We start from the raw sequence: 20,113 nt of genomic DNA, 5'->3' as shown, positions 1-20,113 counted from the left end.
CAAAACCTGCCTGATTGGAAAGTTCTAAGCAGTTGTAATGCTGTTGTAATCTGAGACAGATTATACATTTCAATTTGGCATCTTTGAAAATACAACAGATCTCCCATCAGTCATCCGGTGTTACATACAAAGAAGGGCTATTTCAGTGCCATCACTGTTGTGCTACACCACTGTGATCTTTGTTAAAGTCAACAGCAACCACGCCCAGTGTACCCAATAATTATTCATAATTGTGCTATTGTTATGCAAAGGACATAATTCAGCCATTGATTGAAATTAATTATCCATGCAGCTCTGAGCTTTTGAAGCAAAAAATTCCAAATAGTAACATAATTTATAATCAACTTGAAAGCACTCAGGGAGCTGCATACCTTAATCATAGGGGGTGAGAGGGTAATGAACAATGTGACTTAGTGGCCAGCGTTCAATATTAATAAGAAACTAGCGATATTGGCATATCAGCATAGTGATATTTCAGTTTATAACCTTCATATAAAGCACTTTTTTCATTTTCATTTATGTGGTTTCATCGCACTGATCTTGATGCTTTCACCTGTCTTATGAAGTTCATCCATTTTTATATTCTTAAAAGATGAATTAGCAAAGATTTATTCTCTTTTTAAAACCTTTTAAACCTAAATACATTTAAGAGTTAACACTCCCTTTGCATTTGTTGTGAGAGGCATGAAACTGATAGAAGTTACTGGTAAATTGGACCTTTAAATATAACAAATTAATGTTATCTGTCAATGTAGGAGTCTGTTGTTGACCTGGAGATTATCTCTCTTTTATAGCATGTACATCAATGTTCATGTTCCTGGCAGTCAGTCGGCGACTCTGGCCTTTTCCTAAATACTGTGCTACCTTTCTATTGTCTCTGACAGTCGGCTGTTTGACATGGTCCAGAGAGATACACACTCACACAAAAAACACACTGTGTCCCCATGCTCCCTCTAAAGATGGGTTTCCATGGTGAAGCTGGATGAGAGAGCATTAGGGGGCATTGTTTGCATACGCATGTGTATATGTGTGTGTGTGTGTGTGTATGACAGATCGCTCAGACGGTGTGTGAGTCCTGTCTGGTGTGGCAGTCAGTGTTTGCAGTGAGTGGAGAGACTTCGCCTGAGCCACAGGTCGGATATTAGAGCGATATTGAATTTACAGATTCTAAGCTGCACGCAGGCCCCAGTGTCATAAGACATGCATTAAAGATTCATACACACTGTGGCACTGCCTGCAAACTGGAACACACATACTGCAGGTCTACATACATCCACATATACCTACAAATACAATCATTTACACACACCTACACACAAAATACACATATGTTCACACTACCTCCCTGGAGAGGAGTGTTTCCCGAAGAATTGACCGTAGTGTTGTTGGAAGGGAGTTTGCCGTTGATATTGTATAGCTTTAGCTATCTCCAGAGCCACGGTGAGGATTTTTTAGCCTGGTTGTGAGACATTGAGCTATTCATATGCATGACAGTCAGCCCTCACTGGTTTCTAAATTTGGGAAACAGAGGGAGGAAAAGAGGGTGAGATAGAAACAGAGAGAGAGAGAGAGAGAGATACTGAGAATATGAAAATCACATAAGGTGTTTTTTTTTTTCTTCTTCTTCTGTGAAAATAAATTCTAGCAAGGGAAAAGATGTGCAAGCGTTTCTCTGAGACAAAAGTTGTCGAGGGGTGGAATTAGAACACGAAGCCCTGTGATGTTTGTGCATCTGTGTGTATATCTGTGTGCATATTGAGAGGATGCATTTCTATGCGGCTGCAGTAATACGTATATACGTTTTGACAGCACAGCATGTGTCTCCTCCACCGGTGACAAGACAGGTTCTGCCAGTGTGTTCACTTAGCACTGGTAGTTGCATGCAATTCAGTGTTTTGGGGGCATATGAGCAAATGGAAAATAATAATAATATAAAAGTGATAATCTTTATTTTTAGTGCACTTTTCAAAATGCATGTTACAGATTGCTAGAGCAAATTAAAATAGACTAATTATGAAAATTATGAGATTTTATAATAAAACAGATAAAACAAATTCCAGTAATGGAAGATGGAAGAAAAGAAAATTAAAAATACATCTAATAGACAGTCAACTAAAATCAGGAAAAGCTCTGAGATAAAAATGTGTTTTAAGAAGAGATTTTAAAGATGTTACTGGCTCAGCCAACCTGATTTCCTCTGGCAGGTCGTTCCAGAGCCTCGGGGCCCTGACTGCAAATACTCTGTCCCCTCTAGTTGTCAGCCAGATCTCTGGATCAGGTAAAAGTCCGCCCGAGGATGTCAGACTACTATACATACAGACTCGTGTAGTACTACAATGTCAGAAATATAGCAGGGACAGAGGCTACAAAGAGCCTTAAAAATAATCAGTAACATCTTAAAATCAGTTCTAAAAAAATGCACTCATGTGGTCAAAATGAAAGCTTTCAACAGCTCGGAGCATTTTGTTTGTTGTGAAAATATGAGCCAACGAACAACAGGAATCCCTGTGTGTTAGTGACGAACACAAACTTATTAAAATAGAAAAATTCACAGTTGGAGGGCTCAAGTGAGAGCTAATCAGGAACTTCTCAGTGAACTGTAAGAGAAAAGTCTCTCATGATTACTGGGATCATTCCTTTATTATACACCAGTACCAGAGCAAGTGTACGTAAGGATTTGACACCACAGATGTTACAGATGCTGAAGTTCCATGTTTTTACCTTGAAAGACAGTCCTCTGTGTCTAGTGAAGGAAATGACTGCTCCCACTGAAGCTTTAGTCACAAAATTATATTTAACATTTGAAAAAAGCCTTATGTGTGTAATTGACTTGGATACAACAGGACAAATCCCTTCCACAGCTGAAAGAAAGCAAATGTGTTACCCGACTCCAAAGTGTATTTAATGTATGAGTGAACACCACTGGCCTTCATGTCAGCAAATAACAGTAAACACACCAGCTGAGCATTATGTCTGTGCTCATATAAGTGCATTAGAGCTACAACGATTAGTCTGTTAATTGATTATTTGCCAACTTTTAAATGAATCGCCAACTATTTTGATAATCAATTCATTGTTTTGACTCATTTTTTAAGAAAAAAAGACAAAATTCTCTGATTCCAGCTTCTCAAATGTGAATATTTTCCAGTTTCTTTAGTCTTCTATGATAATAAACTGAATATCTTTAGGTGATGGACTGTCGGTCGTGACGAAAGAAGAGATTTGTGCTCTGAGAAAGAGTGATTGTTCACCATTTTCTGACATTTTATGGGCCAAAGAACTAATTGATTAATCGAGAAAATAACTGACAGATTGATCGATAATCAAAATAAGCATTAGCTGCAGCTCTAAAGTGCATATCAGTTGTAATTTAAATAGATATCAATGAATAATAATATAGATTAACAATTCCGACTTGTACCTTCAATTACATGCATGCCCACCTGGAGATTTTACCCTCCGTGTCCTCTGTATTCACACCAAAGCAAATGGACTATACATTTGCAAAAACACCCCCTGGCATCCAATCACCATGCTGTCCATCCTCTGTTCCTTCATCGCCAGCTGTAGTCTGCCCGGTAACCCACAGGTACCAGCCTGCCAGCTGCCAAACCTTTGGCTCCGCCGGGAAGAGCCACAGCCAATCCACACACATTATACACCCTCGCCTCTTTCTCTCCTTCTCACTGTCCCTCTATCTGGATGTCCACTTGTCCTGTTTGAAATATAGATAAGCTGTCAGCGGCCTGTCTCCAGCTCTCTGGGGCAGCGCCTGGCACACATGTTTAAATCATGTCAGCAGACATGACTCGGGGCAGGGTCACTTTCCCGCTCGGCAGCGGTTAGCTGGACTTGAACACACATACACTGATCTGTGGAAACAAATGGACTTGTGAACACAAAAATGCATATGTTTGTTTGTTTTTTATTTTAATCCACTAAATTAAATTGGAGTGGAAACTTTAAGGTGACAATCAATATTGTGATATTAGTAAATGTCTACTTTACTGCTCTTTCTTAATGATTCAACCAGGGAGAAGAGTTCATATTCCACTAAAAATGTATCTTTTGAGTAATCAATACTCTCAGACTGTAGCCTTGAAAGATGCCTTTGAAAAGTTTTACTCCTTTGCAAAGGACAGGAGTCACATCAAAAAACATAAAAATGTCCACACAAACTTCTCATACGACTCCTGCAGCATAATCCACTTCTAATCCATATGTTCAAAATTCTTTAAGCAATTGTTACTTTGCCAATAAACTGCTAAATACGTTAACTCTTTTAAAATTTTTGATACTCAAAAGAGAAATTTTCTCATGTCAGGTCAGTCCTCAGGAGCAGAAGTTTGAGTTTCCCCCCTTCACTGTGAATTGCTTTGGGTATCAAGATAAAGTGCTGTATAAATATAATCCATTATTGTAAATGCAATCCATTATTATTATTATTATTATTATTATTATTAAAAGAACACCACAATTTACCACCAGAGACATTTTAAAAAAAATTAAGACTATAAATAATGCCACTTTATCATAACATGACAGAGGCTCAGAGGAGTTGAGGGCATTTAAGGACACAGAGAGAATCACCTCTGCTTCTCGCCCCGGCGCTCTGTTAGACGGCCGAGTCTGCAGACTGAATATATTGCAGACTGAATATATTGACTTTTATTCTCTCACATATACAACAGCATAAAATACTGAACCAATAAATGCAACATGATTTGGCAAAATACAAAAAAATTAAATTACAATAAGAAACATACAAAATGAAGAGAAGTGTTCAACAATCAGAAGACAATAATCCTTTCAAAACAAAGAAATATCTGAAAGAAAATACAATTAAAATGTTTATTTTGTAATATAGAGATAATTTACACTGGACACATGCAAATACCTGATGATATTGCTTCGGAGAGTGTCTTCAGTGTGTTCGGTTTCATGTTGGTGAGACACAAAATGGACTTCATAGTTTGTTCCACTTTGTTATTGTTTTCTTGACCGTTTTCAGATGTTTGCTATACAGTATTAACCTGATGTTACACAGAACCATCTGAGAAAACGTCCTTGTAAACTCCACTTTCAAAAAATACTTAGCAGGTGATTGGATGAACTATCTGTCTATCACCGTCTTACCTGGAGAGGCAGCTGGATTCGCGAGATCACAAGATCACGTCCTCACAGGACGCTGACTGGTCCAAACCTCCGGTGGTTCAGACACAAGCACGAATCTTGAAGCCTGACAAGATGGATTCCCTTAAATTCTGCGTGATATGAAGTTAGCAGACATTTGAAACTTCTTTAAATGATGTAATCCATTACAGTGAACATCAAGTTGTCCAAATTATATTATCATTGCATGGTAATTCAGTTAAAATTGCATTAGTCTCCCAATCCATATCCTGTGCATTTGTTAATCACTTGTAAAGCACTTAGAATTGCATTTGATTTGTATGAAAGGTGCTATATAAATAAAGTTTTGATTGATTTATTGATATGATGGATTACACAACAAGTTTCAAGAGTCTTTAAAGTCATTTTCATATGAATGGAAACCAATGGCTGCATGAAACGAGAAAATACAGTCAATAATCTACCATGCAAATCACAAATATGATCCTTTAATCAGTGAATTAATTGTAGATTGAGGAAATAAAAGAATGAAGAAGGTACCAGTGTTGTAAACGTGTAAACGTGCAAAATGCTGCTGGAGCCAGACTGACTTTGCAGGGGTAGTTGACGCACAGATGCACACGGCTTCATTGGAAGCACTTCTTGTGTACTCTCTCTCTCTGGTGTTTGCTTGTGAGCTAGAAATCGATGTACAACAGCAGGTTTGCGAGCATGTCCATGAATATTAGGAACAAACAGCTTCCAAACTGACTGGGTATGTGGAGCCAAAGACCTCACATCTACACTCAAAAAAATCCCCACGCATCAAGCACTACTACAAACTCCACCCTAAGTTTCAGTCTCTGTATGTCAGCGTTGTCTACACCCACCGGGAGTCTGTTGTTGATCCTCTCCTCTGTCATATTGGTGCTGATTTCAGCTGCTGCGTGTCACTGGGTGTCACTTGCTGTCACCCTGCCTCTCCAGCTTTCTGACTTTCCCCCCCCTCCATTTGCTTCGGTGTCTTTCAGTCTCAGCGCTGTCACTCCCTGTTTTTAGTACGACTGTATTTGCATGCCTCACCCTGCGACCTTGAGTTTGTGAGTCACCAGGGGATGGAGAACAATTTTACCGAGCGTGCACAGTGGTTTTTGCAAGTGTAAACAACTTATTCTCAGTCGGCCTGCTGGCTGCTCTGCTCAGCACTCAGTCAATAGGTGCAAGATAATGTTTATTCGTGCACGCAACCGGTGCATTCCCTTGGCAGACTCGACGCCTCTAGCAACCGACTCCTTCTCCTCCACCTCCCTCGTTCTCTCTCTCTCTCTCTCCTTCTCCCCTCTGCTGAGCGTCTGTCTGCATTATCACCAGAGACAGGCTGCTCCCTGTAGAGGAACGAGTCAGAAACCCCGTGTCAATCTCACCTGAGTGATCCCTGTCGCGCTAGCAGGTAACCGATGGTGGGCCTCGGCGACTCACCTCTTCCAAAAAGGCTTCTTTCCAATTATACGCCAAGCGGGGAGGGCTGACGAATGAGTCGGAGGAGCTTTTGGATTAGCGGAGGGGAGGGGGGTTGATGGAGGGAGCGGAGGAAGAGAAAAGGCAAAGAAGAGGAAGAAGAGAAAAGATGGGGTGAACAACGACAATGTCTGTATTTGAGAGAGCCAGTAGATGTCTGAGAGATGTCTTCAATTGAGCGTGCTGTGGTCCTAAATGGGTTTTCAGGGAGGGGGAAATAAAAGAGCCTGTCATCCCTCCACTCTATCTCTCCCTCTGTCTTGCTCACTCACTCTTTCTCTTTCTATCTTCCTCTCCCTCCTTCTCTCCATGGTCTCTCGAGCCGCCTCTCCTCCCCCTATTATTAGGGCCCAGTAATGAAATGTGGAGTGTCTTGTATTGGTGCCTGGGCCCCGGCAAACTGTATTAGTGTGTAAATGGTGTGGAAGTAATGAGAAAGCACTCAGGCCAGTCGGGAAGACTGGACCATGGGGCGTGTATTGTGTCCGTGCGTGTGTGTGTGTGTGTGTGCCTGTGTGTAATGTGCATGTGCATCAAATGAATAACAAGAGACGTTGGGTGGAGAGGGGTCCTGGCTCGTGGGGCTGGTGTTTCTGTCTGAGATGCCAATCCTGCAATTGTTAACCTCCAAAAGAAGAGAAGCTTAGAAAATCTATTTGGTCAGCAGCACACAATCTCACTAGTGGCCTAAAGCATCAACGTCAATGTCTTTATGTGGCTCACTTAATTCAAGTCTTTTTAAGGTGAATTATGCGGGCTTAGCAAAAGGATTTATGCTTTAATGCCTCACGGACTGACTTCATTAAATGAACGGCTACATTTCGCCATCACCAAAAATCTGTCCATCTTTTTTAAAGCAGTGGTTCTTCGGTGCTGATCCTCAAGACACAGAGCACTGCTGATTTTAAATCCTATCAGCTACTGCATACACCTTTCTTCCCAGCTGTAATTAGCCTCTGTTTAGCTTTCCAGCATGAAAACCAGCAGGGCTCTGGCTCCTGAAAACCACTGATGTAGCACATAATGTCTCCTCTTCTTTTTTAAGATCCCAGAAGGGGAATACCTGCTCCTTTCTTTTACACTGTCTCCCTGCATAATGTATAAGTGCACATTGCTCATACAAATGGCCCACACCACTGGCTATGTAATAAAGGCTTGTGTGAGAATGTGGCTGAGTGATATCATTCCATTTCCTCTGGCCTGGAGGGTCTGGAGGAGCAGAAGAGACAAGACAGACACGCTCCATCTTGTAAATACTCTTTTCATGGCTGGGTTTTTTTTTTCCTTCTTCCTTGCAGATTTGCTGCCTAAGTCAGTGGAAAGTGTCTTCATCTTCCAGGAGGCGAGCGAAAGCGAGCCGAACGTGGCCACCCCGATATATGACGCCATCGTAGTGGAGCAGTGGACCGTTATTGATGTGAGTAGAGAGATTTTTCTTTTTGTCACAGTTCCACAGGCTTTGTACTCTCTGCTACTAGTAGAGAGGAAAAGTTGTGAAGCTTTGGGATTTTGGGGGGGGATGGCACATCATGATACACGTGGCAACTTGTATTTAAAAAAAACATACTTAGAGTAGATGGTGGGCAATAATTCAACATTATCATTTATCGCCTCTGAATAAAATCGGTTTGTGATGATATGATCATACTGTGTTATCATTTTTCAAAATTCTGTTGTTCATATAAACATTGTCAAAGTTCTAAAACATGAGATGAACGTATGTAAATATACTTCCTGCAAGTCAAAATCCCAAACTTTAGCCTGCTCTGAACGCTTCATTCGCAAAGTTACCTTCTTCCCCATCAATCTGACATCAGATCATTCATGCATGCCAACAAACAGATGTGTCTGGTGTAGCCTTTGTTGCTAACGTTGTTCCATGGGCTGTTCATGTTGTCCACTCATATGTTTCGGATCGGATTCGGGCTTTAACAAGTATGGATGTATTTGAGAACTTTACATTCCAAGTAAAGAACGAGAGAAAGAAGTGAAATCCTACTACTAGTGTTTTGTTTACGCAGCCTCCAGTGCAGCTGGAAGTCTACCAAGGGGCAAATACCAGACCTGAAGAGCTGCATAGAGGGCCAATATAAGATAAACAAGGAGTTTTTAACTGTAAATCATGCAAAAAATATACCAGTAAAGCCACATAATATAGATAGACCTGGAAATGCGCGTATGTCCCCTTTAAATGTATAGAGTCTCATGTAAAGCAGAACACAGTTTGATGTCTGATGTATTTTACATGTGATTTTTCAAACATTTGCCATATTGAGATACACAGACAGGTTGCAAATTAAAGCTAAAACCTGAATAAATGATTGGAGATGCTTCCATACCAGGCATGAAGGGCCACAGAATGATCCAATCATACACTATGACCTTTGCATTCACCAGATCTCTACCCATGTGGACGCTGAGTTACATGGAAGCTGTTCTAGAGGCCCGACACCTTATTAAGACACTTGTTTTTATCTGTAATTTGTCACCCATCTGTGTTTAAATATTGGAAAAATATTCAATATATTTCATCTACATTGCCCTGCCCTATTTTGAACACAAATCCTCTTAAATAGTCTGGTCCTTTAGTATTAAAATCACTCAGATACACGCCCTACCACCCCTTCCTCGCTCTTCAGCCAACCTTTCCCCCCAACAACCCCAAAAGCAAATCTGGCAAATCTCAATTTATGGGACATGTGTCGCGGTCGCTTGTCTTATCAGGAGCAAACAAGCCCTTATCTTCCCGCCGATTAGCGTCTCTCCTCGGCACAAGTTCGAAGTTGGAAATTGATTTCTGTCTAGAGTTGAAAGGTTTGTGGCCATTTCGCTGCCTTTCATCTGTACTTACGTGTGAGTTTGTTGGTGTGTATACATGTTTGTGCATGTGTCTGTATGCGCATGTGTCTGTGTCCATTACGTGTGTGTGAATTAGTTGTTTTTTTTTTGTGTGTGTGTCTGTATGTGTTTGCAGATGCTATCTCTATAATTGAATTCAGACTTTTTGTGGCCTTGTGGCTGTCCAAGTGTGAAAGGAGACTTTTGTCCTCGCAAATGTGTCTCTGTGATAGTCCAGTCCAGCACTGATGGTCTCATCCGCCAATAAAAAGACTCCTGCAGTTGTCTGGCAGCAACAGTAGAGCTTCTCCTCCTCTGAGAGGAATGGTAATACTGTTACAGCTTAATGGATTTTGAGGCTTCTTCAGAAATGTCAACAGTAAACGATGCCGAACCGACACCCAGTGTTCCAGGAGATCCAATCAACTCTTCCACTGGGACTTTATCAAAAAACGGTTTCACCCGAGCGATCTTCACCATGCCGAATCAGATTGACAACACGCTCTTTCACAAAGGGCGATCAGGGCCTCACATCATCCCCATTCATTGTGATAACTGCCTAAAATTGATATGCAAAGTATCCTCACAGCTCATTATTGTTTCAGTGCTAGGATAATTACAAAGAAAAGGCAGAATATTGATTGCGGGTGTTCTTTTTCATCTTCATATACAGTACGTCATCTTCTCTCTCGAAGTGTTTTACTCTTAGAAATTTTTATACAATTTAATTTATTTTATACAAAAGTCTGACAGGTGGTTGGATTTATGAAGCTCAGAGAAGACGAGGAAAACAAGCTGTTTCATTGAAGGCATGCAATCATTTATATTGTCATCAAGCGTGAGTGTATCTTCTCAAGGACGGTGTCAGTTCATCAGTGAAGGTGAAAAAAATAAGTGTAAAAAATAATTGTTCCATTTATACAAAAGTTACAACTAATTAGAGGATTTGAATGTGAAAAATACAGAGCTTCTAACGGCATCAGATCTACAGGTGTTCACAAAGCAGCAGAGATGTGATGAGCTGCAGTACACAGCGGTTATATCAGATTAATACTGAATACAGATGCATTACACTGTTTATAATGCTGATATATCCTCTAAATTAAGAGACAAGTCACAGGTGTAATACTAGCTGCGCGTTCTGATTGAAATCATTGCTATTGACGATTTCGGATCAACTGTGTGACATGCATTACATGTTTCAACACATACACATCAGTCTACACTAAAGCACAATTTCAATCATTGCTCACAGTTTGATGGTTTGAGTTACAATAAGTATATAGTTTGGATAAAAATATATCTAATCCAAAACTAACCTTACCGACAATTAAGACCTGACAGCACCATATAAAATTACAAGAATACCTTCTTATTATTAGGTAATTTATTCAGTTTATCACCAAATAATAAACTAAATATGTTTTGTTTAATTTAGTTTAGTTGTACTGTTATAAGAAACAGAAATGATGAAAGTACGATGACAAAAAAGCCAACAAATATGACAAAAACCAGACATTGTTGCATGTGAGACAAACAAAAACTCACGGGTCACAAAATTCTGACTTCAAATCAAATAATAGAAATAAATTAAAGAGGAAAACAAGCTACAAAAATAAATGTCAAACTGATGAAGTAAGATTCAAGTGCTATGGAAACTGTTTCTTCTAAATGACAGCAGAACACAGCCTGGAGGAAAACAGCACAAAAACAACAGAATACATGAAATGACAAGCAAGGGAAATAAATTAAAAGCATTTGTAGAAGCAAGTAGAAGGCTGAATATATTCTGCATTAAAATGCCATCAGTGCTAAAGAGCTCACTTGTGCAGTGACTGTTGAAAAACATGCCTGCTCAGAACGGGCAGATTGCTTGGCCTGCGGCCGCTACTTCAATGCATAGAAAAATGAATACAGTAGGTGTGAATGAGTATATACACCAACAACATGAAAGAAACTTAACATTCTCTTGTGCACTCTAATAGTACATAAATGTGCTTTTTTCATTTCAAGTAGACTTAAATAAGGGATTAATTTAAAAATAAAATAATGTGCATTCTAAAATAAAGTGGATCGATCATATTGGGCTCTTAGATCGTTGTTGTTTTCTGTGCCTTCAGTTCAGATTTGGTATGTTTGTGGGTGACCTACACTCAACCATGTACCTGAACCCCTCCTGTGTAGACACAACGTTTCATTCGCTGCTGCTGCTGCTGCTGACCTGCTAAATGTGCTGCTCATGCTGTGTTTGCTCAAAAGATTTGTGCTTTGTCTGTAGTGGCACTACACAATCGCCACGGTCTAGAAGCGCATGAGATAAACTGGTTTTGAACTGCCTGTGGAAGTATTTCCTTCATTTTATGCACGTAATTACAGTCGTTGTGTATTGGGCTCTGAGAGCTTACGAAACACGGGTGACCTACACTCAACAATGTACCTGAATGCCTCCTGTGTAGTCACTTGCTGCTATTGCTGATTTGCTAAACATGCTGCTAACACTATCTATCTAGACACAAAGTAAGAGCTCTGTTTTCGCTGTCTACTTTTCTCTTCGTCTCCGTTCTCTCCCTGTCAGTCGGCAGAGCCCTGAAGCTCCGCCCTGACCCTGCACAGACCCGAGTAGCTCACTGATCGCTGGTTTATTCAAAGTTTATTAATATTAAACACATCGCTTGTCCAAATTGTACCAAATTCGACACAGCACTCCCTTTGTTCCTCAGTAATGCACCCACCAAGTGTAGAGTGGATTGGGTGAATGGTTCAAGAGATACGCGAAGGACATACAGACATACAGACAGAGATTCCTTCCTTTAGTAGATAGATGTCTTAAACACATTTGCAGATGCAGCAGTTACCTGAACTTCACAGTTTTTTTTTTTCCCTGAGCAAAATAACCTGAATAGGAACCATATGGATGATGATGAAGTGCTCAAAATGAATAACTCATCAAGGGTCTCTGCTATGAAACTCCAATTAGGACCAGCTTCTCATCTCATGTGTCCTGTGGGAAAATCAATACAGGAGCTGCCTTGGAACTAATGCACTGAAAGCTCTCTTTCCTACTGCTGAGCTTCACTGGGGCAATAACAAAACAAAACATGCTCTCCTTCAGACCTCCGCCAGTGTTGCTCTTAATATGTTTGCTCACCATGAGCCACTGCGGGAGGATTTATTTATCAAGAGGGACAAAGTGCATTAGCAGGAAGGTGTTGTATTTCAGTCTTTGTGTTTCCAACTAAAACAGCGAAAGAGCACACAATAACGTGTGTGTGTGTGATTTACTAAAAGATGAACTGATGTTCACCTTAGTACAGCTGATGTCTATGATGGTTCTAAGAAGCGTCTCATCTTCTCTTTCATGTCTTCTTAAAATGTTATTTATACCATCATTTTTTAAATCTGTTTTATTTGTTTTTATCAGTTTTTACTGGATTATATTTTATTGTTTTTATTTGGTTTTATCACCTTGTTTCTTCTCTGTAATATTCTATTATTCTATTTGTTCTTCATCCATTTTAACGCTGTTCTTTCTTAATAGTTATTTTTACTGTCTCTACTTTTATTTAATCTTTTCTGTTTGAATCGCCTTGTGAAGCGCTTTGTTTTGAAATGTACTGTATAAATAAATATATTATTCTTATTATTATTATCCACTTCAAGTCTGCCAGATCCAGCAGTAGGTCCATTATTATGAATGCATGCTCAGAGCTGTAATTTAAATTCTAAAGATCATGGAAACATTTTATAAAGATATCTAATATGTCATTCTGAACGGCAAATATTTATTAGACGTGCCATTCTGGAGTGCATGGACCAATGATGTATTTTGTTGTTTTTAATTTGGAAAACATGCTGAGAATATTCCATCTGATCTCATGGTGCAGCCTTAAAAACATCTCTGGCTTGAATATTTAGTTCAATGTAAATATTATGTACATAAGCTTCAAAGACCTCAAGTGAAGGGACATACAGATACAAGTTGTACATGTGAGGGGAGAAATGATTTGTTTAAATTTAAGTACCGCACTTCCATACACTGGAGTGACAGATTTGTCCTCCCCTGTTGCTCTTCCTGAGGTGTGTGTGTGTGGGGGGGGGGGGTGGGTCCTGATTTGAATCAAGGGTCTACGGATAGAGGATGCTGTGTAGATGGTAAAGCCCCCCAAGGCAAATTTGTGATTTATGATATTGGGTTATATAGATAAAAATTGACCTGACAGATTATAGTCAGATATCCTGACTTTTAGTTCCTACTAGGGTTAAGCTCCAAAAACACTGAATACTATATTTCATGTGATGCAACTACATCTTTCCTTAGATCCTTCCTGCCTTGTAAACGCCCACATCTTTGAATCTTTTAAGCTTTTTAACGGTTTCTGTCAAAGGTGAAGTATCATGTACATCTCCAGGTCTATATTTTTATTCTGTGGCTCTACTGGAATATCTTTGCATGATTTGCAGTTCAAAACAATCCTTATTTATCTTATACTGGTCCTATATGCAGCCCCTCAGTTCAGCCTCTGTCTGAAAAAGGTTGTTTTAGGTCCTGTCTCTTTAAGGCCCCCTTCTCAATGAGCCCACTCTGTTCTGATTGGCCAGCGTCAGGAAGCTGCCCCTTGGCTCAGGAGGCTATGTAAACAGTAGTCGTAGGATTTCATTTCTTTTTCTTATTATTTACTCGAAATGGAAACTTCTCAAATGTGTTCGAGCCTGACCCAACGATCTGATGTCATCACAAAGAGAAAGTAAAGGTAACTTTGGAAACAAAATGGTCAGAGGAGGCTGGCCGGCTTACTAATGTGATGCCACATGAGTAATATTCTGACTTGACAAAGCTCCTATAGAGCCACAGAAGACTATTTTCACAGGCTGTGTAGTTCTTCTTGTGGCCAGTACATTGACTTTGTTATAAAAAAAAAATCAATAGATGTTCCTTTAAAAGGAAAATCAATGTTCTGTTGGTCAAAAATCAATGTACAGTTACCGTACAGTATTTGACCACTGTTCTGTAATTCTGTGATCATCCTTAAAGGTTCAGTTCAACCAAAGTCCCAAAAGAGGTTATTCTCCCATTTAGCCTCAGCAGTATCCATAGGTTGGTTTTATGTGCTGTGTGTGTATGTGTATGTGCCACCACCCCAATATAATGGAGGTGAATTGTGACACTTCACAAATCTCAATGATTTATATGTCCAAACCTCAGCACATAAAACCAAAACTATCCTTCATGGCCACATGTCACAGTAGGTAAGCGAGAAATTCTGTCTTTTTGTTATTTTTTGCTATATTCCTTAGTGGGACAATAATACTGTATCGGGTGTAAGAATCCCAAAAAAGTGATTATTTCTGTGTTGTGGTTACTGGTGCATTTGTATCATTTAGATATTTGTGTTAAAACAAATACATAACATAGAAAAATAGTCAGAGCAGAAAACAAGACAGATTGCAAACCAGCTCCATGGTTACCACAAGAATAGCTTTGTTTCTGGATATTATTAGTGCTGCTAGAACACAAACAATAACTGTTGTTTTATGAGTGTGGTGTTTTTTGCGGGATGATTTAACGTTAAAAGAACTGTTTTCTCTCTCTGACTTCAGACACATAGTAGAGGATCATAAAGCAGATTGAATAAGGAGCTGTTTATGCTTTTTTTTGGTCACAATTTACAGCTCATAATGCTTTTTTTTATTAATATACCGTACCTGTAGGCTTTAAGTTTCTTGATGAAGACTATGGATATCATAGCCTGGTTGTCAGTGAGTAAAATCTCTCAACAACTTCAAGCACCGCAGTTTGATGATGTCGCAGGCCCACTCTCTGCTTGATCTTGACAACTCGTAACCAAAAAACACAAACCACAGAAACTGCAGGGGGAGTTAAGAGAGAGAAAGCCGTCTACTCCTGCAGAAATTGAAATATCAGTGGAGTTGAAATTTAAAGAATGGCAGTCCAAAGTCAAAGCAAGTGAAAGGAGCTTAACAGCACCGACATTGTTGTCACTCATCCCCAGAATTCACTTGCATCCCCGGCTTTGAAGAGCAGCACTTCACAGTCTCCGGAAACTAAATTATGTCTAAAATGGGATTAGGTCCCCACATCACAGCATCAGTATGGCAGAGAGGAAATCTTTGAAGACACAGTTTTAAGACATAGGAAAGGACACCTCAGATTCACACACAAATATGAACATATTGTGTGTGAGATCAAGTTCACGCAAAAGCTACCTGGTGCAGTAGAATCACCACAAACGCAAGGATGGAGACATGTAGTTTTATTACACAATGTACAGTATTTGATTTTTTATTTCTGTGTGTGCATGCTGTGGCCTGAGGGTGTGCATGTGGTGAAGAGAGCGGATCGTTAACGTGTATCGCCCGCCCATGATATCTCTATATCTCTCTGACTGAGGTGAGAGGAGAGGCGACCTAGATAGAAGGAGAGTAATTTGCACTGTCCCTAAAAGTGAGAGATCACGCCCCGCTCTGTCAGACAACGTGACGATGATGCTGAGAGCTCCGGGATGGAAACACAGAGGTGTAGTAAGATAGAAACAAGTAGCAACATGTACCTAACGGAACAGAAATGTGAAATCTGAAATGACTGTGACAGTAAGTGGTGGAAAGAAACTAAGTACATTTACTTAAGTACTGAATTGAACACAGTTTACTTGTATTTGTACATTTCAGAGGGAAATACTTAACTTTTTACTCCACTTTTTGTCAGCTTACTACTACATTGTCAGATTCATATTTTACATTAAAGGAAGTACAATAAGCTTATAATATACAATGCAATGTTAAAGATTAAGCTAGTGGTTCCCAAACGTTTGGCCCCTTGCGATGAAGCAGTGTAGTTGGGGCCCCTTGTCGTGTTTCAAATGTCTAAAGAGAGATCTAAACTTATCAGGTGGTTTCTTTCAAATAAACTATCAAGGCCCAAAAATATGAAATTATCCAATATTTTACGCAAAGATACAAAACATGATTCGATTTGATTACATTTGCTGATAAAACTTTGATACTGTTACTTAAAGGATTTGAATTCAGGACATTTATGTGTAATGGAGGATTTTTAGATTGTGGTATTGGTACTGGTACTGGTATTGGTATTTTTAGATGGTGGTATTGGTACAGTGGTATTGGTAATAAATAGAAGTGCATATAAGTGTATTTCCAAAAATGTTGAACTATTTCCCTTAATTTTAATGCAACATGCTACACATGAACACACTACATACATCCATGATGGTTCTATAAAATGTAACCCGTAAACACAGTACTAAAAGGCACAATTTGGTAAACTTATTTAAATCATCAAATGAGTTTCAAACTCATCTCCCTACTTCACCTTAGACTTGTTCTATTGTATTGATACTGACGTAAATGATCCACATACTTCTTATAGCACTACCTAGCAGCCATACTACAAGGAGAATGACGAAAATTGCTTAATATATAAAAGGAACCCGGCTAACTGAGGAACATCTGACAAAAGACCAGTGTGATTTGAGTTTATGTGAGTAAAACAGAATAGTCAAATCAGGCAGATTTGAGTACAAATTGAGGTTAACATGACACAGAATCTGATTTATCTTTATATTTTTCTCCAAAGTAGGTTGTGGTTAAAGAGTCAGCTCGGTTAAACATCTGGCTTTTAGTTAACTAGCCAGCAGGCCAATTTTACAAAGCAGTAAACAGAGACACGGGGGGGGGGACTCTGGGCCCCCATGTCAGAATTTTGCTCTGGGCCTTATCTGTTTTTAAAATAAAATAATTACAGCTGGTGCTTTAAAGTCGATGACTCGTCTGATCTGTCTGCGAACCCCCATCTGAATCATCAGTTTCAATCATCAAATGCTCATATTTTTTATTCTCCCTGCAAAAGTACATGATAAAAGCTTTCACTGACAACTCATGATGAACACTAACAGCTACAGTATGTGCTCTGGCTGATCCTTTGTTTTTCTAACTACCTCACCATGTGTTATCAGTCTACATAGTTTCATCTTGACTTAAAAGTAGGCTGATGCCTCAAAAAAGTTGTGGTTTTGGATGTAATTTGGATCATTTGGATGTGTCTAAGCTGTATTATTTCAGCGCTGATGAGGTTTTAAGCTGTGAGAATGGTCTTTTGATGCGTTGTGGGAAGACAAAAAAAAAACATTGAATAAATCAAGGAAACAATAATAAATAAAATCTATTAAAAGAGAATAGAAAATAAGTAGATGACTAAATAATAAGAAAATACTCTTAACTATATACCCTTTGCAGCTAGTGATATTTTTAGATGATGATGATCAAAAGCTCCAGAACAGTTAATAAACCTTGTGGTGAAATTGTTTTGTCATTTTGTTTCCAAGGTGATTTGACTTTCTTGTCCATTTTGAGTTAAAACATGAACAAGAAGTCCTTAAAGTGCTCCGAAGATTTGAAATATTAACATCTACAATTACAATGTCAGCTGGAGAAACTTCATCTGCTGATTGTGTGATAAGACTGAAAGCTCCAGAAGTTAGAGAGATGTTTTTGGAACATCTATGCTAGTTTGTCCGCCCTCAACTACAAGTACTATTAGATCCATTAGCTAGTGCACAAATCATATGTGTTCACACTAGAGACGTAGATAACCTCTGCATAACTTCTTGCTGTAAACGCAAAACTGATCAGATGTAAAAGTGATAAAAATATGTTTTAAGATATGTAATATTTATCATTCATTTATATCTATTTTAAGCCTTTTTGATATGGCCATGAAAAGGTTGTTGCAAAGCTTTAAAACATACAAGTGAATGCTGAATTTTCTGTTGCTGTGACAACGCTCTAGGTCAAACTAGCCAATCAGGAACAATATCTGAATGCCCTTTTTAAAAGTATATGCTTTATCATTACTGGTCTGTGTCTGCAAACCTGTTGACCCCAATAGTCTGCAAAAAATACAGCTATATTCAGAGCTGGTGAAAAACAGAATTACGGTTTGTTATGTCTACCTTGCTGGGTCCACCGAGGGGATTTAAAGAAAAACAATAGACCTGTGTTTTTGTTGAGCTGACTCCCAGACTGCACTTTGAACTTCAAGTTGACCTGCAGCTGCACCCTCTCTGCTAAAGGGCTAAAAACAAACTTTGCCTTAAGCCTGTGCTAGATACTATATCTCCATACATATTCTGATAGTGATGGTGTGGAGGTTGAGCAGCAAAGACTGTAAGATTAGATGTGCGTTATTGCCAAAGCAGCTATTTTAGCTTTCATCTTTAGATGGGAAAACTATGACAGTGACAGTGAATGAGAGATTCTCCTCTTCTTGCTGAGATGCCCTTTGGCAAGGTGGTTGGGCCGCACAGCTCCAAGGTAGAAATGTGTTTTACGTGTCTGAAGGAGTGAACTCAAGAAGAACCTGAATGACTACAGTTTCTTTTTTACTTAATTTAATTTAAAGGAGTTTTGGCCGAGATGGTTGAACTACAGCTTGCGCTCATTCTTTATAGTCACTCAGATAACATCGAAGAAAAAGATGCCATTGTGATTACTTTGTTTTTTAAGGCTCACAGGTTGGTGCTGGAGTGCTGATGCAGCGAGGTAGCCCCACGTAATAAGTCAGGGAGAGAGGGGAGCCAGACACTGGGGACTGTGATTAACTCTCACCTACTCCAATGAACAGCAAGCCATTATAGAAAAATTATTTCTCAATTTACTTTACGGGCAAGCTTTGAAAGAGAGCCTGTTTCTGGGAGTGGTTCCAACATAAACCCCAGAAAAATGTAGATGCACCTCTCCCTGTAGGAACTTAAAAAATAATGCTTGTTTAAACAATGTCTGGAGCATTGTCTTGTATCCTAACGATTAGCTCTGTGCAACCTACAACTTGATATGCGACTGCTTTAGGTCTGTTTGTGCATGCTCTGTCACCCTGGTCAATAAGAATCTGGGGAAGAAAAATGAGGCGTTGTGTGTTGAAGTGGGTTTAAGTGTTCTGATTTGAAGTCTGTCTCATGGCAGACAGCGAGCACTGCATGCTGATCAGTCTCTATCTTTCTTGGAAGTGCTTTCACTCTTTCATTCTCTCTGTGTGACTACCCACCAGTATAGTTGCAGAATTAGATGCAGAGGTAACAGTAGTAGGAAAATAGTGTGTTATTATTGTATTATTGTAGAAGTAGCAGTAGCAGTGTTAGAGGTAGGTGTAACAGTGTGAGGCATATCAGTAGATATACTAAAAGCAGTAGCTGTACTGTTGTAGTTGTGATAGTAATTATAATAGTATTTGAGGAAGTAGCAGTTGTACCAGTGATTATTGTAATTCAGTTATGACTGTATATAATCTGAGATCGTTGTAGTTGAGTGTTATGTCCCAGAGGTGGACTATAGGTGAACCCGAGACAGGAACATGACAACTACAACAAAATGATTAATTAATGGATGATCAACAGAAGTGTGTGTTTTATATTTACATGCTATTAACAATATTAACATAGATAAAAGGGTTTTCTAAATGTAGAGGGAACAAGAGAAAGTGGTTGTGCCAAAAAAAATGAAATTCAACAAAGCTTCACCTGACTAAACTCTTCATCTAGAAAACAAACAAAGCATGTTGAAGGTGATTACAGTGGGTGCACTAACCAGTAAACCTAGTATTTTAACAAAAAGT

At 39.2% G+C, this 20,113-nt stretch overlaps 1 protein-coding gene across 2 annotated transcripts in view; it reads left to right on the top strand.

Moving 5' to 3' along the window:
* The window catches only part of LOC122987812 (raftlin-like), a 106,297-nt gene that overhangs the window by 72,709 nt on the left and 13,475 nt on the right, over positions 1 to 20,113 (top strand). For both annotated transcript variants that reach the window (XM_044359852.1, XM_044359851.1), the window contains exon 7: positions 7,929 to 8,047. In XM_044359852.1, coding sequence (XP_044215787.1) covers positions 7,929 to 8,047 — 119 coding nt within the window. The remainder of the gene's footprint in view (positions 1 to 7,928; positions 8,048 to 20,113) is intronic.

Source organism: Thunnus albacares, chromosome 8 (assembly GCF_914725855.1).
Source record: "Thunnus albacares chromosome 8, fThuAlb1.1, whole genome shotgun sequence".
NCBI classification, from domain to species: domain Eukaryota; kingdom Metazoa; phylum Chordata; class Actinopteri; order Scombriformes; family Scombridae; genus Thunnus; species Thunnus albacares.
Note: the sequence above shows the minus strand (reverse complement) of the source record. Positions and strands in the feature narration are given on the sequence as shown.